At 40.0% G+C, this 23,412-nt stretch overlaps 2 protein-coding genes across 2 annotated transcripts; one reads left to right on the top strand and one right to left on the bottom strand.

Moving 5' to 3' along the window:
• Positions 1-469: 469 nt before the first annotated feature.
• LOC122046365 (external alternative NAD(P)H-ubiquinone oxidoreductase B3, mitochondrial-like) lies at positions 470-7,904 on the top strand. The gene is made up of 10 exons (XM_042607022.1): positions 470-681; positions 862-1,126; positions 1,444-1,650; positions 1,897-2,147; positions 2,549-2,765; positions 2,871-2,975; positions 3,481-3,753; positions 6,665-6,786; positions 7,377-7,496; positions 7,588-7,904. The coding sequence occupies exons 1-10, from the start codon at positions 590-592 to the stop codon at positions 7,673-7,675; spliced, it is 1,740 nt and encodes a 579-aa protein (XP_042462956.1). The 5' UTR covers positions 470-589; the 3' UTR covers positions 7,676-7,904.
• Positions 7,858-9,592, bottom strand: LOC122046366. The gene has a single exon (XM_042607023.1). The coding sequence runs from the start codon at positions 9,496-9,498 to the stop codon at positions 8,002-8,004; it is 1,497 nt and encodes a 498-aa protein (XP_042462957.1). The 5' UTR covers positions 9,499-9,592; the 3' UTR covers positions 7,858-8,001.
• Between the last annotated feature and the right edge of the window lie 13,820 nt (positions 9,593-23,412).

The raw sequence follows: 23,412 nt of genomic DNA, 5'->3' as shown, positions 1-23,412 counted from the left end.
TTGTTTGTTTTTCCCCAACTTTAATAAACATCTTGGATAATATTTTCTTGAAAAAATGATGTTTGGATCTTTAAAATAGATGCCAGCTAACTAGTCTGGATCAATTTACTACTTCAGCCTAGTTGTTCATTACCCATCCTCTTACAAGCCAGGGAAATCATTATTTGCTTAGAAAATTTTAAGGATGGTGTCGCCTGCACCAATTCCTGAAACAAATTTCTTTATCGCCTACTCTTACATCTAATTAAATTTCAAATTATATTAATATTTAACTTTTATTATTAATTTATTAAATATCAAAACAATTTATACATGAAATCAAATATTGTGTTAAAATTAAGAAAATATGAAGAAAAAAAGTTTTAAAAAAATATGAAAACGATTTTGCACATGATTATACTAACTGATAGTCTCGTCGATGTCCTGGCGTTCTGCCAACGATCTGGTGGTTGATTAAATTAAAATAAAAATTATGATCTGGCGAAGACTTATCTGGTAGCTCTATGGTCGCGGCGTTTTACTGGCCACAGGAATCAAGATCTACCATTTGTTTCCTTCGATCGGCAGCGTCTCTTCCCACCGCCGGAGTATGCGGTTCGCCGGCTTCCTCCTCGACGGCGCCGCCCGCACCTTCCGACACCAAGGCGTCATTTCCAAGCTATTGGTCGTCCTCGCCGCAAGGTTCCTTTTTGCTCGATTGCGATTCAGTACTCCTTTCCTTGCTTAATCCAATAACTTGGAAAGTGTGCTTTGTTTCCATTATTGACTCGATAGTAAAGGATTTGCGTCATTGTTCGGCTCTGTGAAGATTCAGTACTCTTTAGTTTTTATTTTCTACCACTTGATTTCGACATCGTGTAGTGGCGGAGGCATTGTGGCATACGCGGATGCGAGAACAGATGCAGCTGCGGAGTCTGCTCAAATTGCCTCCAAAAAGAAGGTGGTAGTGCTTGGAACTGGGTGGGGTGGCACTACCTTCTTGAAGAATCTCGATAGCTCCTTGTACGATGTGCAAGTGATATCACCTCGCAACTACTTTGCATTCACGCCTTTGTTGCCCAGTGTCACATGTGGAACTGTGGAACCGCGAAGCATTATCGAACCCGTGCGTAGAATCATAAGAAAGGTATGGACAGCACTGTCGAAATATTTATTGCAATCTTTCTGACGGAATTGAAAGTTGTTAAGGAGGAATGGTGATAATGGAACCTAGTTTTCATATCAAGAATATTTTGGAAAGTGGTGTGATGTTCTTTTTGTAAGACTTCACACACCAGCTTTTATAGTATTACATCTAAAGGAACCCAACTGTACTTTGAATTCCTAGTAACATAATCCTCTTATGATCTATAACAGTTGTGAAATAATGAGGGCATGTTTTTATGAAATATTTGATAAACAAATCAGTTATCACCAGCGCTGCTTTTCTCATTGATTCTGCAGAAGGATGGACAAATTAAATTTTGGGAAGCTGAGTGCTTCAAAATTGATCCAGACGCAAAAAAGTTACATTGCCGTACTAATATAGGGACAAATTTGGAAGGGAACGGTGAGTTTATTGTCGATTATGATTACTTGGTGATAACAGTTGGAGCAAGAGCAAGTACATTCAACACCCCGGGTGTGGTGGAGCATTGCCATTTCCTGAAGGTAATTTTTCACCATCATTTGTTCCAGTTGAAGATGCTGATTGTTCTGGAGTTTATTACTGTGCAAATTTTGAGTTTTTGCCTTTTATATTAGAAATTGTAAGTACTAAAGAGTAGTTTAGTTTCCATGGAGATATGGAGTACAAAGAAAATGAACTTGATAAGTGCCTAGAGAAGTTGCTTTTGCCACAATTTGATTGATTATTAAGTGATTTTCCTTGTCATGTTAGATTAATATATATTGCAGGAAGTTGAGGATGCTCAGAAAATACGTGGAAGTGTGATAGATTGTTTTGAAAGAGCTACTCTTCCAGACATTGATGAAGAAGAAAGGAAGAGAATTCTTCATTTTGTGATTGTTGGGGCTGGTCCAACTGGTGTCGAATTTGCAGCAGAGTTGCATGACTTTTTCGCTGAAGATTTAGCTAAGTTATACCCTACTGTAAAAGACCTAGTGAATATAACAGTAATTGGGCATGCAGAGCACATTTTGACAATGTAAGGGAGATCTTACAATTTATTAGCCGTTATTTAATTTGTGTAATTATAGATGTGGTTTTTTCATTAAAGTAAACTATATCCACCTACTTTTACCAAGAGTCTGCCCAGTGGTAGATCCATCAACTTATATCAGTATGCTTAGAAAACCATGCTATGACTATGCAGTGCAGTGCAGGGCCAATCTTAGTTATTAGCAGATTTCTTTTCGGTAACCATATATACCAACCATTCCTCATAGATTATAGACACTTGATAATAGAACCTCTGAGTACTTAATAGACCATGCAATGTAATTTTTCTGGAGCTGTCAAACATAGCAATTAGACATCTTTTAGTTAGTGTATTCTCAATCCAGTTCTGCTGCTTAAATAACATTTTTGTTGTGGTGTCAACAAAAGGTTTGACAAAAGGATAAGTACATTTGCGGAACAGAAGTTTCAAAGGGATGGAATTGAACTAAAAACAGGATTTAAGGTTGTGAAAGTATCTGATAAAACACTCACTATGCAAAATGGAATTCACCAACAGTTTTCTGTTCCATATGGAATGGCTGTATGGTCAACTGGTATTGGAGCCCATCCTTTCATATTGGAATTCATGAAACAAATTGGTCAGGTTAGTTGCTTCTAGTTTTCCATTAAAATTTGTAGTAATTATGCGTGGATTCACATTATTTTTAAGTCTTGCCATTCCTGCTAAATATGTTCCTGGTCCGCACAGGGTAACAGGCGTGCCTTAGCTACAAATGAATGGCTGAGAGTAAGAGAGTGTACTGATGTGTATGCTATTGGCGATTGTGCTACAATTGCTCAAAGTAAAATCATGGTATATGCATTTCTACTGTTGATTCCATGGGCAATTTTGCTTGAGGCTTGCACCAACATTAGATTTTCTGTTATTCTAACCAACATTACATTAGATTTTCGATTATGCTACAATCATGAAGAACCACAAACGTCACGAATTTCAAATTTGTTGCTAAGTTATGTGAGAACCTAGATTCATGTTTTTGGTCCCCTGTCATGTCTGAAGTATGAATTCTCAAAAAGCATCTTGATCCTTATTATAAACATGGAACCAGATTCTTATAGTAGTTTGTCATGCAATTTTGACTCCAGCAGTGAAGTACCATTTGTTCTATGTAGAATCTGGAGTCTGGCATTTTGTAAATCAAATTGATTCAGTGATATGCGATTAATTGATTATCCATTTGTTAATAAGAAACAAAAAGACTTGACAGTCATGCATATTCCATAAAATGGAAACCAGTGCACCAGTATTTATGTATACACATTTGTTATTACTAGTCTAATGTGAAGGTTAATTACAGGATGATATCTTGGAGATATTTAGATTTGCTGATAAAGATAATTCAGGAAGTTTAACCATGAAAGAAATTGAAGATGTTTTAGAAGATATCTGCGCAAAGTACCCTCAGGTAGAACTCTATCTGAAGAGCAACCACATGAGCAACATAGTTGATTTAATAAAGGCTTCCAAAGATGCTGATAAAATGGAATCTGAAGGAATTAACATAGAAGAGTTCAAAATTGCTCTTGCTAATGTGGATTCTCAGGTCAAAAGTCTTCCTGCTACAGCTCAGGTAATTTCTGATGTGTTAAAAATTGTTCTTTGTCAAAAAATCCTGCTACAGTCAAGTCATCAACAACACCAAGTTATGCTTAGCATGGGAGTGGTCTTAGGCCCTTGTCGTGTAGGTGTCAATTGTGTTGGACTACTTACAACTTGATCTGACACAATTTAGGCCATGCATGATCTGTTTGGACATAATAGGTCAGTTGTGCCTGCCATGGTGATGTGGACGCCGAGGTGGATGCCTTTGTTGGACTCCGCTATAGTTGGAAGCAAATTAGTTACTGTCTAATTAGCTACTTGTATAGTAGAAATAAATTAGCTATTACTTAATTAGTAGAAAATAAATAATGACCTAATTTAACTACTGCTATAGTAGAAACAAATAATGACCTAATTATCTTTTTTATTTTTGGTTCCTTGTTTCCTTTATTGATTGGTTTTTCCTTAATCGTGTCATGTTTGGCTTCTTATATAAGGAGTGCTATTATTAATAAAGAGAGGAAGAAAAATTGAGTAATTTGGACTTTGTCTAGGACGAGTCTTTCCCTTCTGAGTAATTTGGACTCTGTCTAGGATGAGTCTTTCCCCCTCCCTTCCCCCTTACGTGTTGCATGACCAAGTATGGATCTGGATCTCGACTTGTGACTCGATCCAGCACTCGAGACCATAATAACTTGGTATCAGAGCCGATCGTGGGTGACATGGATCCTATCACATCCAAACTCGATGCCTTCATGGAAAGATTGACCTCGCAACAGCAAGTTTTCATGGAGCAGATCACCTTCCGCCAGCAAGGACTAGAGGAGCAGATGGTTGAGTTATCTCGTACTGTTCAAGAGACAAGATGATAGTCAGTGCCCATTGCAAACATCCCTACTAGCGTGGAGTGTGACCCTTCCAAAGCCTCGAAGTTTAGACTTGAATCACCAATTAGTGGCACCCTGGTTCCGCGGTACTTGAAGATGGAGTTTCCCACCTATTCTGGAGAAGGGGATCCACTGGGCTAGATTAAAAGGTGTGAAAAATTCTTTGCCAACCAAAGGACCATAGAAATCGACAATGTTGGCCTTGCTGCCTTCCACTTGGTAGGGGAAACCCAACTTTGGTTTGATCGAATGGAACAGGAAGAGTCATATAGACTTGGAAGCAATTCAAAAACCATTGTCATATTCGCTTTGGGCCGCCTACGAGCAACAACCCTCTGTGAGAGCTAGCAAATCTGAAGCAGACAGGCTCGGTAGAAGACTACCAGTGGTAGTTCTAGTCCCACCTCGAACCTTTGACTACAACAACTGGTTGACTTGTTCACTGTAGGGCTAGTCAATGATCTCCGTATCAACATTGAACTGTAGAAGCCTGAAAACTTAGGCATTGCAATGAATATGACTAGGGCATTAGAACGGAAGCAGTGCTTCCATCAAGGCAGGGGTTGCTGCACACGAATTGGGGCGGGACCACAACCAAGCTCAACACTAACAGTGGATGCCCTCCTTTGGCGAAAACCAAGACAACGGGGGACATCAGTAAGGAGACTCCACCTGCTTCATTCTTTAAGCGTCTGATCTTCGCCAAGATGCAAAACGGAGAACCAAGGGCCTCTGTTTTAACTGTGATGAGTGCTACTCCACGGGTCACAAGTGTAAACGCTTGTTTTGGATTGAAGTGCCTGATGATGACAGGGAAAGTGAGGAAGAGGGGGAAGTGGATTCGGAAATTTTCCTCCATGCTATCAGTGGCGTTATACCTCGCTTTCAAGCTTGAGGACAAGTTTAGCATCGAGGAGGGGAGTGATGATGTAGACACCGAGGTGGATGTCTTTATTGGACATTGCTACAGTTGGAAGCAAATTAGTTACTGCCTAATTAGCTACTGCTATAGTAGAAATAAATTAACTATTGCTTAATTAGTAGAAAATAAATAACGGCCTAATTTAACTACTGCTATAGTAGAAACAAATAATGATCTAATTAACTTTCCTATTTTTGATTCCTTGTTTCCTTTATGGGTTGGTCTTTCCTGAATCGAGTCATGTTTGACTCCTTATATAAAGAGTGTTATTATTAATAAAGAGAGGAAGAAAAATTGAGTAATTTGGATCTAGGACAAGTCTTTCCCCCTAAGTAATTTGGACTCTATTTAGGACGAGTCTTTCCCCCTCCCTTCCCCCTTACGTGTCGCATGACCAAGTATGGATCCGGATCTCGATTTGTGACTCGATCATGCACTTGGGACCATAACACATGGTTATGTAGGTCTATGTCCATAAAAGATTTCTTAGCTATGGCTTTTCCTTGGCTCAACATGAAATTTCTCAAAGCATAGTATAGTTGTAAAGGGAAAAATTACCCTTTTCTTTACAATTTTAGAAAACAATATTTTTTTCCTTAAATTTTTTTGTTTGTGTCATGCTTCACCTGACAAGAGTTGTGCTTGACCCATGGATAGGATATGCATGTTCGACGAGCCTTATTGAATAGTTAATAAGCAAATAGCCTCTTTATCTCTAAATTAGCATTAAAAAGGCAAAATTTGGTATTTTGATTATGAAGAGTCCCCGTGCCATATTAGATATGAGATGATTCCTCATTCGAAGTAGAAGTGACAAGATTAAATTTCTCTTCTTAGTGTCGTTATATAGTTTCAAACTCATAACAGTTGATAGAAAGTAAATTTTTTATTATTATATAAGATGGCCTAGTAGGGTAGCACAATCACAACCCATGCTCAACACGACACAAAGGCCATGCTAAACTTGGGTTCAAAGACCATGGCCAACATTTAGTTCTGGCAAGCCAGACATGGTACGAAATGAAGTGGATCAATAATTAAGGCTTGCGTCATGGACTCCTGATTGGCTCAACCATGGCATGTCATGGATTAACGATAGCTTTTCTTATTCTTATTCAATTGTATATTAGGTAGCTGCACAACAAGGGATATACCTTGCTAGATGCTTTAACAAAAGGAAGGACTGTGAAGAAAATCCTGAAGGTCCACAGAGGATCAAGGAAGCGGGAAGACATCACTTTTTTCCCTTTAGGTAAGTGATTTATTTTCTGTTGTTGTCATATCCTACATCTTTTCTTGCAAAGGCTAATGCTCACAATATACTTCGACGTCTTTCACATTCATTGACATTTCTTGAAGTTAAATTCAATATTTTTGTTTGGCTCATTAACCATGTAACAAAATCCTTCAGCTTGTTATAGGTTGTGGTGACTGTTACACTTCTTAGCCTTTTATATCGTGGTAGAAAGTTTTCCCTCTTTAGGTGTCAAACTTATTGAGGAATCACAACTTCCCTATGGATGATGACATGTGAAGCCATTGCCCAGATGAATATCTGAAAATCTGCATTTAGATTAATTGTCATGCTTCTGCTAAGGTAGGTTAAAAACTCATCAAGGGGATAAATTTTCTAATTTTGGCACTGGTTTAAATTCTTATGGAGGCTTTGAAAAGCGAATGTAGGCCGTATGTGATCGATCAACTGTGTAGTGAACCATCACATTCAATATTAAAAATATTAGAATTTATTTATATTAATTAGAATGCTTAACATGTATGCAACTCTATTGTTTTCTTCATTTACTTTGCAGCTCTTTTGTTCTAATATATCGCTTATTGAAGGTATAAGCATTTTGGGCAATTTGCACCGTTGGGTGGAGAGCAAACAGCTGCAGAACTCCCGGGCGACTGGATCTCCATTGGACACAGCACACAATGGTTATGGTACTCTGTTTACGCAAGGTATTATTCTTCCTTTTTCTTTCTATCTTCTAGCACAAGTGATCGTCTCCGTTGGACTGTTAAATAATTTGTTCTTCGGGTCTATGAACAGCAAGCAAGTAAGTTGGCGCACTAGGACGTTGGTGATATCTGACTGGGCAAGGCGATTTGTATTTGGGAGGGACTCCTGCCGCATATAGCCTAGCGATTTGTTTGACACGAACAGAGTTTGTGTATTATCGATCGATTATTTTCACATCTCTCTCCTGTTATGATTTAGTGCACTGTGTCGTTGATTGGTGAAATGAGTGTGGAAAGTTCTCTGTTTTGATCTTGTAATAGAGCAAGAGAATCGCTCGCATCACTGCATTCCGGAAAACTATTACACAATTCAAATAAAGAATTGCTCTTGAAATATTACAATGCTCACACAGTTACCAAATTCCTGAGAACTGTTATTCCAATGTACAAGAATTATCATGAACTACTAAATTGCAATTTGCATTCAGATTGCAGGAAGAAGTGGTCATGGCTGCTGCTCTGCAAACAAATCTTCAAGAACTGTAAGAGCTTGGCCAGGAGAATTTAGTACATCATCCTCCGACGCAGAAAAAAATGGCTTCCTCCCTACCAGTTCTGAAGCTCTCTTTGCACATCCAGAATCACGAGGGCTCTCAGTGTTGCATCTCGAAGCTTTGATCTTTGGAAGAATTGCAGCAAGCTTCATGATTGATTCAGGAGAAGTGTGGTCCTCCAAATCATCTGATATTTGCGAATCCAACTTCATTTGGTCCTCCAATTCAGATCCCTGGCTTCTCTTATTCGCCGGCGTCAACCTAGAAGAAGATCCTGTCCCCCTGCTTAATTCAGGTAACGACCATTTCCCACGCTTGTTTCCTTGTTTCTCTCCGGTCGTCCTGGTGCCGGCTGAATTGTAGCGGCTGGGAACAACTCTCGCTTTAGCAGCCTTTGATGGCCTATTACAAGAAGTAGAGTTCTTGTTATCTTGGAACGGAGCTTTAGGCCTAATTGCTGCTTTGCTAGCTCCCATTGTTACTGCCTTCTTGGCACTCACGGATGGCTTCGGAGATGCAGGACCGATGCTTGAACTGCGTTTTGGTTGGTTATCCAATTTGACAGCCTTCTCCGCCGTGTGTTCTTGTTGATTATTCTGCCGGCGAGACCGGGCACTGGCGACTATCTCAGCAGGCCCGAGACTGACAGCCCTTCGCCTGTTGCTAGGATTACCGGGCGTCGCCACCGTCTTCTTTGCATCAGGTATCATCTTTCTGGCGGTGGCCGGCTGCTGAGATTTAGGGTTCGTGTTGATTGCCCTTTTCGTTTCCTTATCTTCTTCGATGTTCTCCAGCTTCCCTAGATCCAGTAGGGTTCCAGTAGCCTTACCTAATTGAATCAATTTGAAGCTGTCGCCTCTTCGATCGGCCTTCGCAATCGGCTCCTCGGTCTTCTTCTTCAAGGCCGAGGGCCAGATGTTCTTCGCTGGGCTCGGTCTCGGGTTCATAGACCTCGCTGGTGTAGCAAGGATCTCCAAGGGCCCCAAGCTCACCGCTCTGCGCCGGTTCCTGGCACTCGCCGGCGTTGCCTCCATCTCCCGATCCATCCTCTTCAAAGCGGGCGTACACGGATCCATGAACTTGGCCGGCACGATCCTCCCGCGCGGCCGCCCCCGCGCGTCCCGATCCGCCTTCTTGACCCGGAGCGCCTCCAGCCTGGAACTCAGCCGTGCGATCATCTCCTCGATCCTCACGATCTCGTCATCGAGCGAGATCTCCTCGACCTCGGCGAAAGCAACGCGGGAGGCTGCCTTCTTGGGCAGTGCGGCGTCGAGGAGGAGGTCGATGGCCTCGGGGCCGCGGTTCTCCTTGCAAGGGTCGAGATCCTGCGGACCGGAAGCGTTCGTCGAAACCTCCCGGAGCGGTGGAGGAGGAGCAGGAACCGACGAGACCTTGGAAGCGGAGCCTCCGTCGTCGAAGGCGGCGTTGTCCCATATCTGAAGGCTCATCTTCTTCTTCTTCCTTCGTTCGTTCGTTCGTTTCGATGCAAAAGGTGTTCGATGGGTAGAAATTGTGTGAGACGTCAAGAGGAGAAAGCAGCGAAGTTTAAGAGAGAGCGATTTTCCGACCGTTGGAGGAGGGAAGACCAGAGGGAAAGTAGACGTTGGAGGACGGAGATGGAACGGAGGCCGTTGGATTAGGAGCGGAACGACTGCTGACGCTCCGATATGACTTTATTCAACAATTAACGATGGGGTGCTCCTGGAGCCATTTCTGGGGAGCCCACCGTTGTAGTAATCAAGCGCGTGCATAATAATGCTTCTTAACCTTTTAGAAAAATTTTAAAAAATTATTAAAAAAATCAAAAGGTATATTTTAAAAAACATCCATTTTTTAAAATTTGAGGGAATTACCCGGTAGCCTATAGTTTGGAGAAAATATATTCCAATTCTCATACTTTTAGAAAGAAAATTGCTGACTTTTTGTCTTGATCGCTCCAACTAACGCTAAGGAGAAAATAAAAATCCTCATACACAACAACCAAGTTGCTCATTGAGATAGCTATGGATCCTGGCTGAAATATGGTATATGGAGACTTAGAAAGCTATTGTTCGTCTCCTCACAACAATTGAAGGTCCTTAACCGGTAAATATCAAAGGCCGGGAATCATTGTTATTGTAGAGGAAGACAAAAAATGGTAAGTGATCCTGCCCCGAAGCTGAGCGAACGGTTGTCGGAAAATATCGCTGATGTGGATCTCCGTGCGCGGTGGAAACGCCTTGCTCTTGCAATCACAAGTCGTTAGTGCCAAGCCGGGGAGGGGTTCCCGACGACGGCCCTCCGACGCTCAAGTCACACAACGGTAGGGAGAGAGATGAAGGAAAATGAAGAAGTGAATGGTAGTGCTCAGAGGTGTATCTGCGCGTACCTCCGCGGGTGACTACTCCTCTTCTTATATAGAGCTTCGATAGGTTGACTGCACACTTCCCGGGCAGACGTGACTTCCCAAGTTTTCCTCAATAGCTAACATCGAGAAAGGATCCCTGACACCTTACCTTAACGGGGCGGACGCATTTACGCCAAGGCGGCGCAATCTTCTTCCGTATGATTTCCTGTCCATTCGCGCCGTCAGCCGGCGGCATTGACTTTCAAAAGGATGTTAAAACATATTTCCCTTCCCTTCTTAAATGTCAGCGGCTAATCTGATGATACTTCCTTTGATCTATCCGGCCGACCCACTCTTTGGCACTCTACGGATATATATATATTGCGATCGGCTAGGGCCTCTTTCTCTTGGCTCATCTTAGGTTCAGCCCAACTTCTTTGAACTTTTTAGCCTGGTCAGGTTATGGGCTCGACCTTACCATCACGAGCTTCGTCGCCGCTTGACCCATGGGGCCTGCCGATCAGCTCGTCTCTTAGCTGACCGTCCCTTGGCTTTGACGACCATCCGATCGTTGAACTTCCTTCGCAGTGGGCCCCCCTATGTCATCGTCGGATCACATGCCTCCCCTTTAAGTCTAGTCGAAGGAGGCTAAAAGTCCGACTGACTGGACCAATTGGTGCGAAAAGACCTCTTTTGTCGGGTCGACTATGCCTCTTGGCTAGCGCACGGTTATCTGGCCTTGATTTTCCTTTCAACGGGGTGCTCTCGGCCAGCCGATCGGAAAGGACGGAGGACTGCCCGAGCTGCATAACTTGTTTGATCGGCTTATGGAGCCGTTGCCTGGGTAATCTCCGTGAATTCTCTTGAAAACCGTATCATTCTGGTGCATTAATGTGCCGCATGCTTCTTTAATTATCCTGACAACTGCCCTATCGATGCATGCCACGCGTCCCTCCCTGCCGGCGCACGTTTGAGGCGACAGGCTGGGATGCGACCTCTGGGGTTATTTGAATTTTAAACGGCTGGATCTGCTTCTAGGTGTCTGTGCTATTGATCGAACAGCTGAGCGAAGTCTCTTGATTTTAATAAGCTTATCGCCGCCGTCTTCTTTCTTTCTTGCCTTTGTTTCTGGCGACTGTGTTCATGCTCTTCCGTGATTTTTCCCGTGCTCTCCGGCGAACTTCTTGTGTTCTTCAGTAAATCCTTCTGCTTCCTGTCATTCCTATTCCGGGTGAGTCCATTGTCTTCTTCTATAACCTCTTACTGCTCGGTCTTTTGTGATTTTCTGGTGGGCTCTTGTTCTTACTTCTGCCTTCTTTTTCTTTTTGCCCTTTCCCCCGACTCTTCTCGTTCTCTCCCTTTTATCATGGCTAGTACATCGCAGCCTTCCTCTTCTTCGGGTCCATGGTATGAGACTATGGAATTGCGGTTTGATGAGGATGATGCCCGAACCCTAGCCAATACCTTTGAACTCCCTCCTGGCTACGAGATACATGTCCCACTGGCCACCGATCGTCCTTCTGCTCCGTCGACCGGCTGTGTCTGCTTCTTCCGCGACCAATTTACTGCCGGTCTGCGACTTCCTCTTCATCCCTTCATCCTTGATGTTTGTAGATACTTCGGTCTATCCCTTTCTCAGCTAATCCCTAACTCATTTCGCCTCCTATGCGGGGTAATTATCTTATTCCGCCTACATCGCATTCCCCTAACCCCTTCGATCTTCCACTTTTTCTATTACCCCAAGCTATCCGATCAGCCAGACACTTTCCTCTTACAAGCCCGACCGAGCTTGGTCTTTTATGATAGGATGTCATCCTCCAATAAGCATTGGAGAGAATACTTCTTTTATATACACTTCCCCGATCGACCTTTCTTCCAAACCACTTGGCAACTTTCACTGGGTCCTCAACCCTCGTTGCATCGGTACAAGAATACTCCTGCTTACTTGCTCGCTGCCTCCATGCTGGCTGGCCGATCAGATCAGTAAGTAATAACGGGAGTAAGTAATAACGGAGGCCGATAGATGCTGGCCGGCCTCCATTCTTGTACCGAGGCCGATCGGATGCCATCCTCTAATGTTAGCGATCGGCCCCCCTATGTCATCGCCGGATCAGTAAGTAATAACGGAACTTCATGCACTACCTATCCACACATCTATCTTAATAGTTTGAAAAAGCTTGTATCCAACCAGATTTTTTCATTTATTTGATCATTTGTTTTGATTGTCTGTGTATCGATGCTTCTTAGTGTAATACTTTTGGGGAATTTGAAGGGTTTTCCCCTTATTTTATGAAATATCATACATATTAACATGTGGTGAATTGACTATGAGTGTGGTTTGTTACTGAATTAATATTTCAGAAATAGAGAGGGTTAGGCTTTTATTTTAGAAATTTTGTACAGACTGTAATTAGTCAGTTTGAATGTGTAAGAAGTTTGATATACATGTAATGATGAGATAACTTTTTGTTTTGACATGTAAAGAAAACTGTAATTAAGTTGTTATTTGGTTATGCTGTCATTATATGCTTATTGAATTTTAGGGTCAAGTTGGCAGTGTTCATTCTAGAAAAGTTGCAATTGAGGTAACGTTTGAAAAAATGGTGTAATATATTGCTAATGTTGATCTAGAAGAGTACTCATATATAGTTCTCCTATCGGATATATCTGAAAAAATATGAAAGAATCCTAATAAATGGAAAGAAAGTAATTTTGTTGTTGTCGTTGTTGTTGAAATACCGGAGAGACCTAATTTGTTTGTTGTTAGATCTGATGGGGAATTAGAAAATGCTTATAGACTTCAGGGTGGTAAGTATTTGATTAAGGTGCAAGTTAGTGTACCAGTTAGTAGATTTGCAAGTAATGATAGAGGTGGGGCTTATATGTCAATGACTAAGTTAAGCAACACCGAGGGCAACAATAGTATATTTAGGAGCAATGCTGGTTGTGGAATTAATGGGTCAATGATTTATTTAGGCACCATTGGGGGCAGCAACATAGGAGCAATGGCCTATGGGTGTGGGGATGAAGGGCACCATTGGGGGGCAACAACACTGTTGGTGGCAATTCTATAGGAGAAATTAATTGATCCATAATTGAAGTTGAAAATACAACTACAGTTTGTTTAAATAGTGAAGAGAAGTATACAGTGATTGATGAAGCTGAAATTGATCATCTTAAAAGGTTGACAAAAAAAAATAAAAAGATACCCCAAAAGATAAAGAGCAAGGCTAAGTGTAGCAGACATGTCAATATAAATAAATAAAAAAAAAAAAGGGGAAGTCAAGTTCTGATTGTTATGATATGATGATGAGTTGTTTAGCAACTATGTGGTAGGGGGCCAGAAGATTAGAGTCACAGTGTGAGTGATATTTCTAATTACCAGATGATTTTGCATCAATAGAAAATAAATCTGATAGTGAGTCTGAAGATGATCTCATGGGATCATGCCTAAATGATAAAGGGTTTACAATTCTTGAGGGTGAGAAATTTAAGTTACTTCAAGGTATGATGTTTGAGAATCTGGACGCATTTAGGAAAGTATTGTATGAATACTCACTTTTATGGAGTATTACTTTAAATAGAAAAAAATGATAAAGGGTTACGGTCAAGTGTGCTGATACTAAGTGTCTTCAGAGGGTCATGCATCAGTTATACAAGATGGGATTACATGTATGATAAAGATTTGCACTATATATAAACCACAATTTCAAGGTTACTGAGAACCTTAAGGCCTCGACACATTAGATAGTTGAAAAGATAGTGGCTATTATTAGGGCAAATATGCATGTTAAGAGGGTAGTGCTTCAGGATGAACAATTTAAGTTTGGTATCCAGCCTACAAATATGCAGTTGTATAGGGTTAAGCAAAAAAGCACTAGAGATGATTGATGGGAATTATGGAGAGTCATGCAAATTGTTGTCTAAATACTGTCTCATGCATGGTTATGAGTAACAATTCTAGTAGTGTGACAAGAATAGATTATCATATCAGTCTTGGTTCAACAATCCCTTCAATTAAGAGGTTTTTTTTGGGTTTTGATGCAATGGAAAAATATTTGCTATCTGGTTGTCAGCCATACATAGTATTTGATGGGTGCCCTTCTCCATCCTTCTTCCATCACTGGTCATATTCTCTCTAGCTCCAAGGTCTTTCTCTTGCCTCCGGTGCCATTATCCACCTTCCATAAGGCCTTTCTCTTAATTTTTCCTCACCGGCTGCGATTAGTGTTCTCGATGGTCAAGATTTAGCACAAGATCTAGCGGTCGAAGGTTATTTCATTGCATTTATGCTTCATTTTCGTTGTATTCCGCTTGTGTTCTTGATTTTATCATTCTGGTTTTGGATTTAGGTTTAGGCTATAGTCGACTTTGCTGGTTAAGTTTGCTTTGTTTTGTTGTTATAGAATATTATTCTGTTGATTTGTGTTTTCTGAGAGAGTTAGCCTAACCGCAACCTCCATGGCTCCTCCTCCGCTGAATCTTGGTGAGGGCTTCAATCCACTCCAGTCCTCGCCTAAATCCATCCCTATGTATATGAGTTGTTGGATCGTATAGGGGATGTGTTATGGGCCAATACATATTTCCTCAAGGTGTCAAAATGGACCATATCACAAATAACTCTTATGAGTCTTTCAACAGTTGGATAGGTGATCTAAGAGAAAAACTAATTATTGCCCTAGTTGATTTATTGCGAACCAAAATAATAAATAAATTTCATAAACGATTTGAGACTACTTGCTCTTGGAATTTCCTAATGGTTCCTAGTGTCATGATGAAGTTGAATGAGAATACACAAAGTTGTAGGACTTTGACATTTACATATACAAGTGGTACAATGTGCGAGGTCCAAGAAAAAAGTAAGAAATTTATAGTTGATACTACCAATAGGTCGTGTGACTACAAAGAGTGAAATCTCACAGGCATTCCTTGCAAGTATGCATGTGTTGTGCTCATTGATAGGCGCCAAATATTGGCTGACTACTGTGATCCCAGTTTATCCTAGGATACTTATTTAAGGGTTTAGGGTTATCTGATACAATTAATTCCAGATCCATCTTTTTGGCAAGAGTTTGTTTCTACTTAAGTGCCTGATGTACACCCCTATAACTTCGAAGAAGAATTGGACCACCTAAAAAAGCAAGGCATAAAAGTGAGGGGGGGGGGGGGGTACCAGTTTTGGGATAAGAAGTCTAGAACTTTGAGACGTACTCAGTGCTTGCAATTTGGCCATAATAAAATGACTTGGGTAGGTTGAACACCAGCTGCCAAAAGATAGAGCAAAAAGAAGTCCAGAAATCAGGTTATAAACTTTTTTTAATTATAGAGTTGCTCTATATATGTACTAACATCTTTATGAAATTTAATTCTTTTCCTTCAAGGCTGAGACTGCCGTTGTTGAATCTAGCAATACTATCCCAACACAGAGTCAGCCTAAAAAAGGATAACAATCACAACATCAACAAAAAGTAATTCAGGAGATCAATATTTAAATATTTTTTTTACTTAGGAGAAAAAAATGTATAATAGCTTTACTGCATCTCTTCACTAACATAAGCTTTGTAATTATATATCTCAACCCCCTTTCAATACTGTCCCGACTCAAAATACACCCATAACACAGTCATCACAATCTAAAATGGATGCATCAGCTACCATGAGACGAAGCAAAAAGAAAGCCAAAATTCAGGTCATAAACTTCTAGTAGTCACTTAGATTATTAAGATGTCATTTATTGAATTACATAGGACTAACAATTTTCTTTATTTTTTACTTCAAGGTTGAAACTGGTGGACCAACATCTAGCAATGTTGCCCGAGGTCAAAGTCACCCTATCGGAGTCCAACAATCATCCTCACAGCAAATAATGCAGGTTAAAAATGTTTCTTATATTGGAAAAAATTACAATATATGTAGTGCACATTTTTACTAACAAAAATTTTTATTAAACAGGCATCTCAAAGTGCACAGCAAACATAGGCATCACACAAGGACGTGGGATCACAACTTACACAAATATTTGGAAGTTCAAGGGCACAAATTGTCTGATGATGAACTATCCAAGTGCGTCAAAATTACAAGAGGCTCATTCACAACTCCGAAATAAAGAAAGAACAAATAGAAGATAACACAAGACTCATTGCACCAATATGTTTTTTAGGATAGATGTGTAAACTTTTGGTGTTGCAATACATATATATGTTGGATGTTTTTTTTTGTTTATAAGAAACTCAGTGAATTTATCTTTAAGGTGGTGATGCACTTTATATTGTATGCTTTTGTCTGCTTGATTTATATATTATGTAAACAGATTTTTGGAGATTGTACGTAATACATTTAGCATTTTGCTGATTTTATGAAAACTCAGTGAATGGTTTGCTTTATTCTTATTGAATTCCAATGTTCTATTTTTCTATCAATGATTTGGTTTCCTTGAGAGCTTTACTTTTTTGGCATGTGGTACTAAAGAGCTTTACAACTCTTCATTGGCATTTGTTGAAAGAATTTTCAGTTATCTCACCCAAGCAAAAGTTACTAAAACTAATAAACAATTTTACATTCTTAACATTTGCCCAAATAGAAGTCATATATTAGACCCAAAATGAACAAGGACTTACAATTCAGTACAATACCATACATTTATATTGCAAATACAAAACTCCAATCTGAAACATCTATTCATGGTCCATTTGAAAACAAGGAATAATCTAATTCCTACAACATTCCTATCCAATTTAAAAACTAGTAGTAATGTCTCTTCCTTTCGGCCTAGAGAGAGAAGCTCTCCCTTCTCCCTAGAATTTATGGAGAGAGGGTGGTCGGAAGTTGGTAGGGGCGTTGGACTCCTCCGGTGGACTTGGGTGAACCTTTCTTCTCCATTAGCATCTCAAGGAGGGCATTCTTGGTGGCGGTCGTCCCCCTATGGTGGACGACCTCTCTCTGATGGTTCTTGGGTGAAATTGAAGGGTGCAGAGAAGATATCCTACTGGTTATATTCGAATGTTCTTCTCCGACATAGGGGTTGTCTTTTCACTGATGATACCATTTATCTTTTCGATAAACCTCTTCCTCTCCCCCCTTTTTTCGTGATTTTCCCTTCTATTTTCTTTGGCTTTTCCTTCCTCCTCCATCTTAGTTCCTAGAGGAAGGATTTTGATCAGCTAAAATTCCATTGCACCTACCGATAGATTTTCCTTGATTTTTCAATGAGTTGAATATATGGTGAATCCTCCGGTCAACTTACAATTGAAGGAAAGTCCTGGATTCATTAATTGCAAATAATTTTGGCTTTAATTAGAGTGCTATCTATTTGAAAATTGTGGTTGACATTTCTAAATTGGTGCTTGGCTGGGACCACATGTTTTTGTTGGATCGAGAAGTGCTAGAGTGGGGGTAGGGGGGGTGAATAGCGCTCGTGGCTATTTCGTTTCAGAATCGTAAAACTCGAGTAATAAACGAAGCGGAAATTAAAAGAAAACAATCACACACAAAGACACGAGGAGTTACTTGGTTCGGAGCCTATGACGACTCCTACTCCAAGGACCGTGATCGTTGATCGCTTCCGGTGTGCAACAACTATAAGCTCGAAAATTATTACAATCTAAGTACAGAGAGAAACAGTAATTAAATTAATACCGACAACAGAATACTGAAAACTGAAGATCCAGGTTGTCAGGATGATGTTGCTGCACTTCAGGATCGTCTCGTTAGCAGCTTGTAGCGTAAGGATTGCTCAGAAGGTGTTGTTCTGGGTTGCTGGTCGAGACTCCCTTATAAAGGGTGTTCAAGGCGCCTCCATCAAGCTCCAAGATGCCTTAGAACCTAAGTTTTATCCCGCTTCGATCGCTGTCGATCAAGCTTTGACCGCTGCTCATTATCCACCTGAATGCGCCTTCAATGCCGCTCCAAGGCGCCTTCGAGCAGTGATCCAAGGCGCCTTCGAGCAGTGATCCAAGGCGCCTTCAGTCCCCATGAAGGCGCCTCCAGCTCCTCTGGACAGTTGGCTTTGGCTTGCACCCGAGGCGCCTCTAAGCTCCATGAAGGCGCCTCGGACACTGTTCATCCGAGTTGAAAGTTGCTTCTTTGTTCCTGCAAAATGTGTTAGTCCAAAGTTAGCACACAATAGACATGATAAATAAAATATTGATAGTCTCCGGACTATCCTAGGTCTGACTTCGGATTTCCAATCGGAAATCCTAGGTCGACCCGACGCCTACTGTTCCCTCTGCGGGGAACGCGCCCTCACCTACTCCTCTCAGGAGAGTTACCTGTTGCCAGTGCGATCTTCCAGATCAACTGGACTTTTGCTCGGTGCTCGATGCTTTCGGACTTTCTGCTGGACGCCCGCTCCCCAACCCGTCCAGTCTTCCACCTGGTTTGCGACACCAGGACTTTTCAACTAGGGTTACCACCCCCTAGGACTTTTGCCTGAAGCCCTTGACCCGCCAAGACTTTCCGCATAGGGTTACCACTCCCTATGACCTAGGGTTACCACCCCCTAGGGTTTTCCACTTGCCTAACCTCAGTTAGGACTTTTGCTTAAGTACACTTAGGACTTCTCCTGCAAGCTCATTCAAACTTGTTAGATCACAACATAACCTTAACTTTGAATCCTTTGTCATTATCAAAACACTGGTTTGATCGTCGGATGCTTTCCGCACTAATAATCTCCCCCTTTTTGATTATGACAACTTAAATTCAAAGTTAAGTAAAATAAGCATAAGTAAACGAATATATCAATACACATAAGCAAGCTTTTTAAGTAAAAAGTTCAAGTAAGAACGTAAGCAAGCTAAATGTATAAGGCTCCCCCTTAATAAGAGCTCTCTTTCTCTTATCCTTTCTTTGAATTTTGAATAATTTGAATTTATCTTACTCTCCCCCTTTGTCATATATCAAAAACTTTTGTATGGAAAAGTTAGTAAAAAGACAACATGAAAGGATTAAGTTTTTTGACAACTTACATTTTCAGCTTAAGAAGTTATATTTTAAAACACTTTAAAGCAATATTTCTTGTAAGTGAAATTTGCTAAGGGAAAACTTGTCTTTGAAACAAATTAAAGCTTAAGAAAGTTGGTTTTAAGAAAACTGAGTTTAGTAACTAATTTAGCTAAAAAGATTTTTCTTTGAATTGAAACATAGCTAAATTAAGACTACTGTTTTGAACAACTCCTTTAACTTAACTAAATTTTGTGCAAATTTAGGAAAAATTAAAACAAATGATTTTCGAAAGGCAAGTTTTGAGAAATAGTAAGCTTAAGTTTTGCAATAAAAAATGACTTAGCTAGTTTCGTAAGGCTTTGTTGAAAAATATTTCGTTAAAAAATAAAAAAAAATTTAAAGCCGTTTTTTTAAAAAACATTACTTTCACAAAGCTTTTTCGAATAATTTTTAAAATTTTAAGAAAGTAAACTGAGACTTTTTGTAAAATGCTTGAACAGAATATTTTTGAAAATTGTTAGTTAAGTTGGAGGAAAAAAGTCTTTTGATTTGACTTAGTTAAAAGATGACTATGGAAGTCGTAATAAAGAATTTTAAATTAACGACCAAGGAGGAGCAATTAATTAAGAACCTAATGTCCAAGCATGAGTCAAGTTAAATGGATTTCAAATTAACCAATTTCCTTTAGTGAGGTATCAGAGCCCTAAAGTGCAAGCATGAGTCAACTTGAAATTTTAATATCCTTAACCAATTGTCTAACCTTTAGTTACTGGCTGAATAACTAGAGGGCAACAATTTTCACTTGGTTAGTCAAGTTAAGTTAGTAATCCAGTTAGATTTGACTATGGCTGGATCATTTAACTTGATTAATGTAAAGTTAGTTTTAACGCCCAGACTCACTATGATGCACAGAAATAAGCATTCTGGAGTTCAGGCTGTACCCTATGCATCTCACGCCATTCTAAGTTTCTTTCAAAATACAAGCAAGCTATGCCTAGTGTGTTTGTGAGATGCTCTGGCTGAAACTAGGGGAACATGATTTCTAGGGGGAAAATCCTAGGCTAAGTCCAAATTTTGAAAAACTAATAAGATTGGGATTTTAAAAACATTATTTTTTCTAGAATTTTAAAAGATAATTTTAAGGTTAAGCTATTTTGAAGATCAAAGAAAAAATTTGTAAAATTAGATGTAGGAAATTTGTTTGAAAATCAAGATCTATTCTACCCAACACATTCCTATTTGTCTTCTAAGTGTACTGAACTCGAGTTCAGGTAAGGGTTTTGTGAAAATGTCAGCTAGGTTTGATTTGGACTCAACATGGTTAAGTACAATTTCACCTCTAGCTACATGATCCCTTACAAAATGGCGTTTTACCTCTATGTGTTTAGTCCTAGAGTGGTGAATTGGATTTTTGAACTTATATTATCAATTAAAATGTTTGTATTTTTATATTCTAGTTGATAGTTTTTTAGTGTGTGCATCATCCACAAAAGTTGAGAAGTACATTCTCCTAGGGCTATGTATTCAGCTTCAGTAGTGGATAAGGCAACACAGTGTTGAATTCTGCTTGACCAACTTACTAGGCACTGACCTAGAATTTGGCAGCTTCCACTTGTGCTTTTTCTATCTAGTTTGCACCCAGCATAGTTTGAATCAGAATAGCCAAAAAGGTCAAAGGTGCAAGTTCTAGGGTATCAGAGTCCTACATTTAGGGTGCCCTTAATGTACCTAAGTATTCTTTTAGCATATGTTAGATGTGACTCTTTTGCATATGATTGGTATCTTGCGCACATACCTACTGCAAATAGTATATCAGATCGACTTGCAGTTAGGTAGAGTAAGCTACCTGATCCGGTGATAAGGACGGGGGATCCTCGTTGACGGAAGGTCAATGTCACGTGGAAGTCAAAGGTCAAGAAATTCAACCCTGAGACAGGCCGACCGGACGAAGCGGGCCTGTAACGACCCAATTTTCCTCATTAGGAGTTCTAAAAGTTCTTAAAAATATTTAAGAATACTTTAGAAAAATTCTAGAGATTTTTAGGAATTTATAGAGTATTTTTATGTAATTTTTGGAGTTCGTTTGATATTTTTACCAAAAGGAAGAAGTTGGGAAAAAAAATATAGAGAGATTCGAACCCGAGACCTTGAACCCGAGCAAAATTCGGCTAACCAACTGTTATTTGAACAAATAAAGGAAAAGATTTATTTAAGTAATAGGAATTAATAACAAAGAAATAAAAGGAAGGAAAAGGGGTAGCAGCCGAGAATTAAACCCGGGGCTTTTGGCTCGGTCAAAACCCAGCCAACCAACTGTTCCGCGGATATTTCACGAAAGAGTTGGCAGCGAAATAACCTTAAGTTAACAGAGATACCAGAGTTATAAAAGGAACTTAGGGCTTGAGAATTGCCCGAGCCCTAATTTCTCCCGAATCCTTTCTTCTCCCCCCTCTCGCTCGTGATTTCCCCTTTTGCGCGCGACGGTGTTTCGGCTCGAGGAAGACGAAGCCGACGGAGCTAGGGCTCAACTCCGGTGGCCGGCGAAGGTTCCCTTCCGGCGGATCTTCACCAATCGAGACCACCTCGGCAGGAGGGCTCGTAGGCACGAGGAAGCGGCCGGGAAACTCAAGTTTCGTCGCAAACCCTAGATCTCTCTTCTTCGGTTGTAAGCCCAAGAACACGAAGGTAAGTTGCTCACTCATCTGCGGTAAGATAGTTTCGAGCCTTTTGATTAGAGTTTTCTTGTTTTGTGAATGTGCCGTGAGGTTCTTGTTTTCGATTGAGAGATTCTGTGATGATCTTGATTCGTTTCGTGTTCCTATGAGGTTTTGGATTTTGTTTCCTTCCTGATGTCCTTCCGAAGCATACTGTAAGAAGTATGTTCTTGAGGCTAACTATTGTGAATTCAATTCGGATTGTTTGGGGTTTGCTAGGAAGGTAGGTTTGTTTTGTAGCTTACGGCAGAATAGTATGCTTTGTTAAGTTAACCCCGCATTACTTGAATTGCAGTCCTATCTTTATGAAATTGTGAAGAACAGCCCATTCCTTTTGTGCTATAAGTTGAAGAAGAACATCCCATTAAACCTATCCTAGCTTTAGAGCTTGCATTGCAGATTTTTGATTGTCTAGCATAGCAGATTTTGAATGGTTAGCATTGTAGATTAGCATTTCAGATTTTTTTTTGGTTTATTCTAGCATGCTGTTTGGACTTTCCCATTTGCTATTGAATATGCATGATTAGATTTCATTTTCTATTTCGTTGCTATAGGTTTGAGCATGAGTAGATTTAGAGTTCTAGTTCCTTATGTAATTAAATGTGCATGAGTGGCATTCCTTTAAAGCAATCAGTTTCTGGTTTCTTTTGTATTGGTTATGTATGCAGAATTTTTCATTGTAGCTTAGTTTTTCCTTGCTAATTCTATGCACATGATTAGTTTTAAGGTTGGTTTCTCCTTGTTAATTCCTTAATTGAAGCATGTGAACTCAAATTATGAGCATGAACAGTTTATGTTAAGTTCAGCAAGTCTAGTTTTGTGTTATGCTTCAATTTCAGCAAGTTTAAATTCCAGTTAGTAGATCTTGTTGTTTCATTACTACCTCATTTAGCATGGACAGATTTATTTCGGCTTTAGTTGTGGTTTCCTACTAAATTACCAAAAGATAAGAGTAAAAAAGATAAAGAAAAGAAAGAAAAAGGCCAAGGCCTTAAGTAGATCCCAAAGTCAAGACTTTAGGGATTTTTGGCACACAAGGTGTCTCGTTAAAATGCCAAGGCATTTAAAGAAGAAGTAATTAAGATTATAAGTATTTTACTTTTAAGAAGAGGCTAGTACCCGACTTCCGAGGTTGTCGTTAAACAAATCCAGGTGCCCAATTCCGAGGTCTTGGCCCTGGTAGACCGAGGTCTGCTCTTTTAGGATTGGTGGCTCGCTACCCCAACCTATTAGGGAACGCGCATAAGATGGTACTACGCCTGGGCCCAAGAAGAAGTTGATTATTATTTTAAAGTATTATGAGTATAAGCTTTTGAACTAATAAAACAATGTGTTTACAAAAGTTTACAAGTATTAAAGAATAAGTTTTAAATAAGTGAAAT

Source organism: Zingiber officinale, chromosome 2B (assembly GCF_018446385.1).
Source record: "Zingiber officinale cultivar Zhangliang chromosome 2B, Zo_v1.1, whole genome shotgun sequence".
Taxonomy (NCBI): domain Eukaryota; kingdom Viridiplantae; phylum Streptophyta; class Magnoliopsida; order Zingiberales; family Zingiberaceae; genus Zingiber; species Zingiber officinale.
This window is presented reverse-complemented; position numbering and strand designations above follow the sequence as displayed.

Bases quoted from the DNA above. Each gene is read 5' to 3' on its own strand.
- LOC122046365 (XM_042607022.1), top strand. From the start codon at position 590: ATGCGGTTCGCCGGCTTCCTCCTCGACGGCGCCGCCCGCACCTTCCGA. The intron at 1,127-1,443 runs GTATGGACAGCA...TTGATTCTGCAG, and splicing joins TGCGTAGAATCATAAGAAAG to AAGGATGGACAAATTAAATT. The intron at 1,651-1,896 runs GTAATTTTTCAC...TATATATTGCAG, and splicing joins AGCATTGCCATTTCCTGAAG to GAAGTTGAGGATGCTCAGAA.
- LOC122046366 (XM_042607023.1), bottom strand. From the start codon at position 9,498: ATGAGCCTTCAGATATGGGACAACGCCGCCTTCGACGACGGAGGCTCC.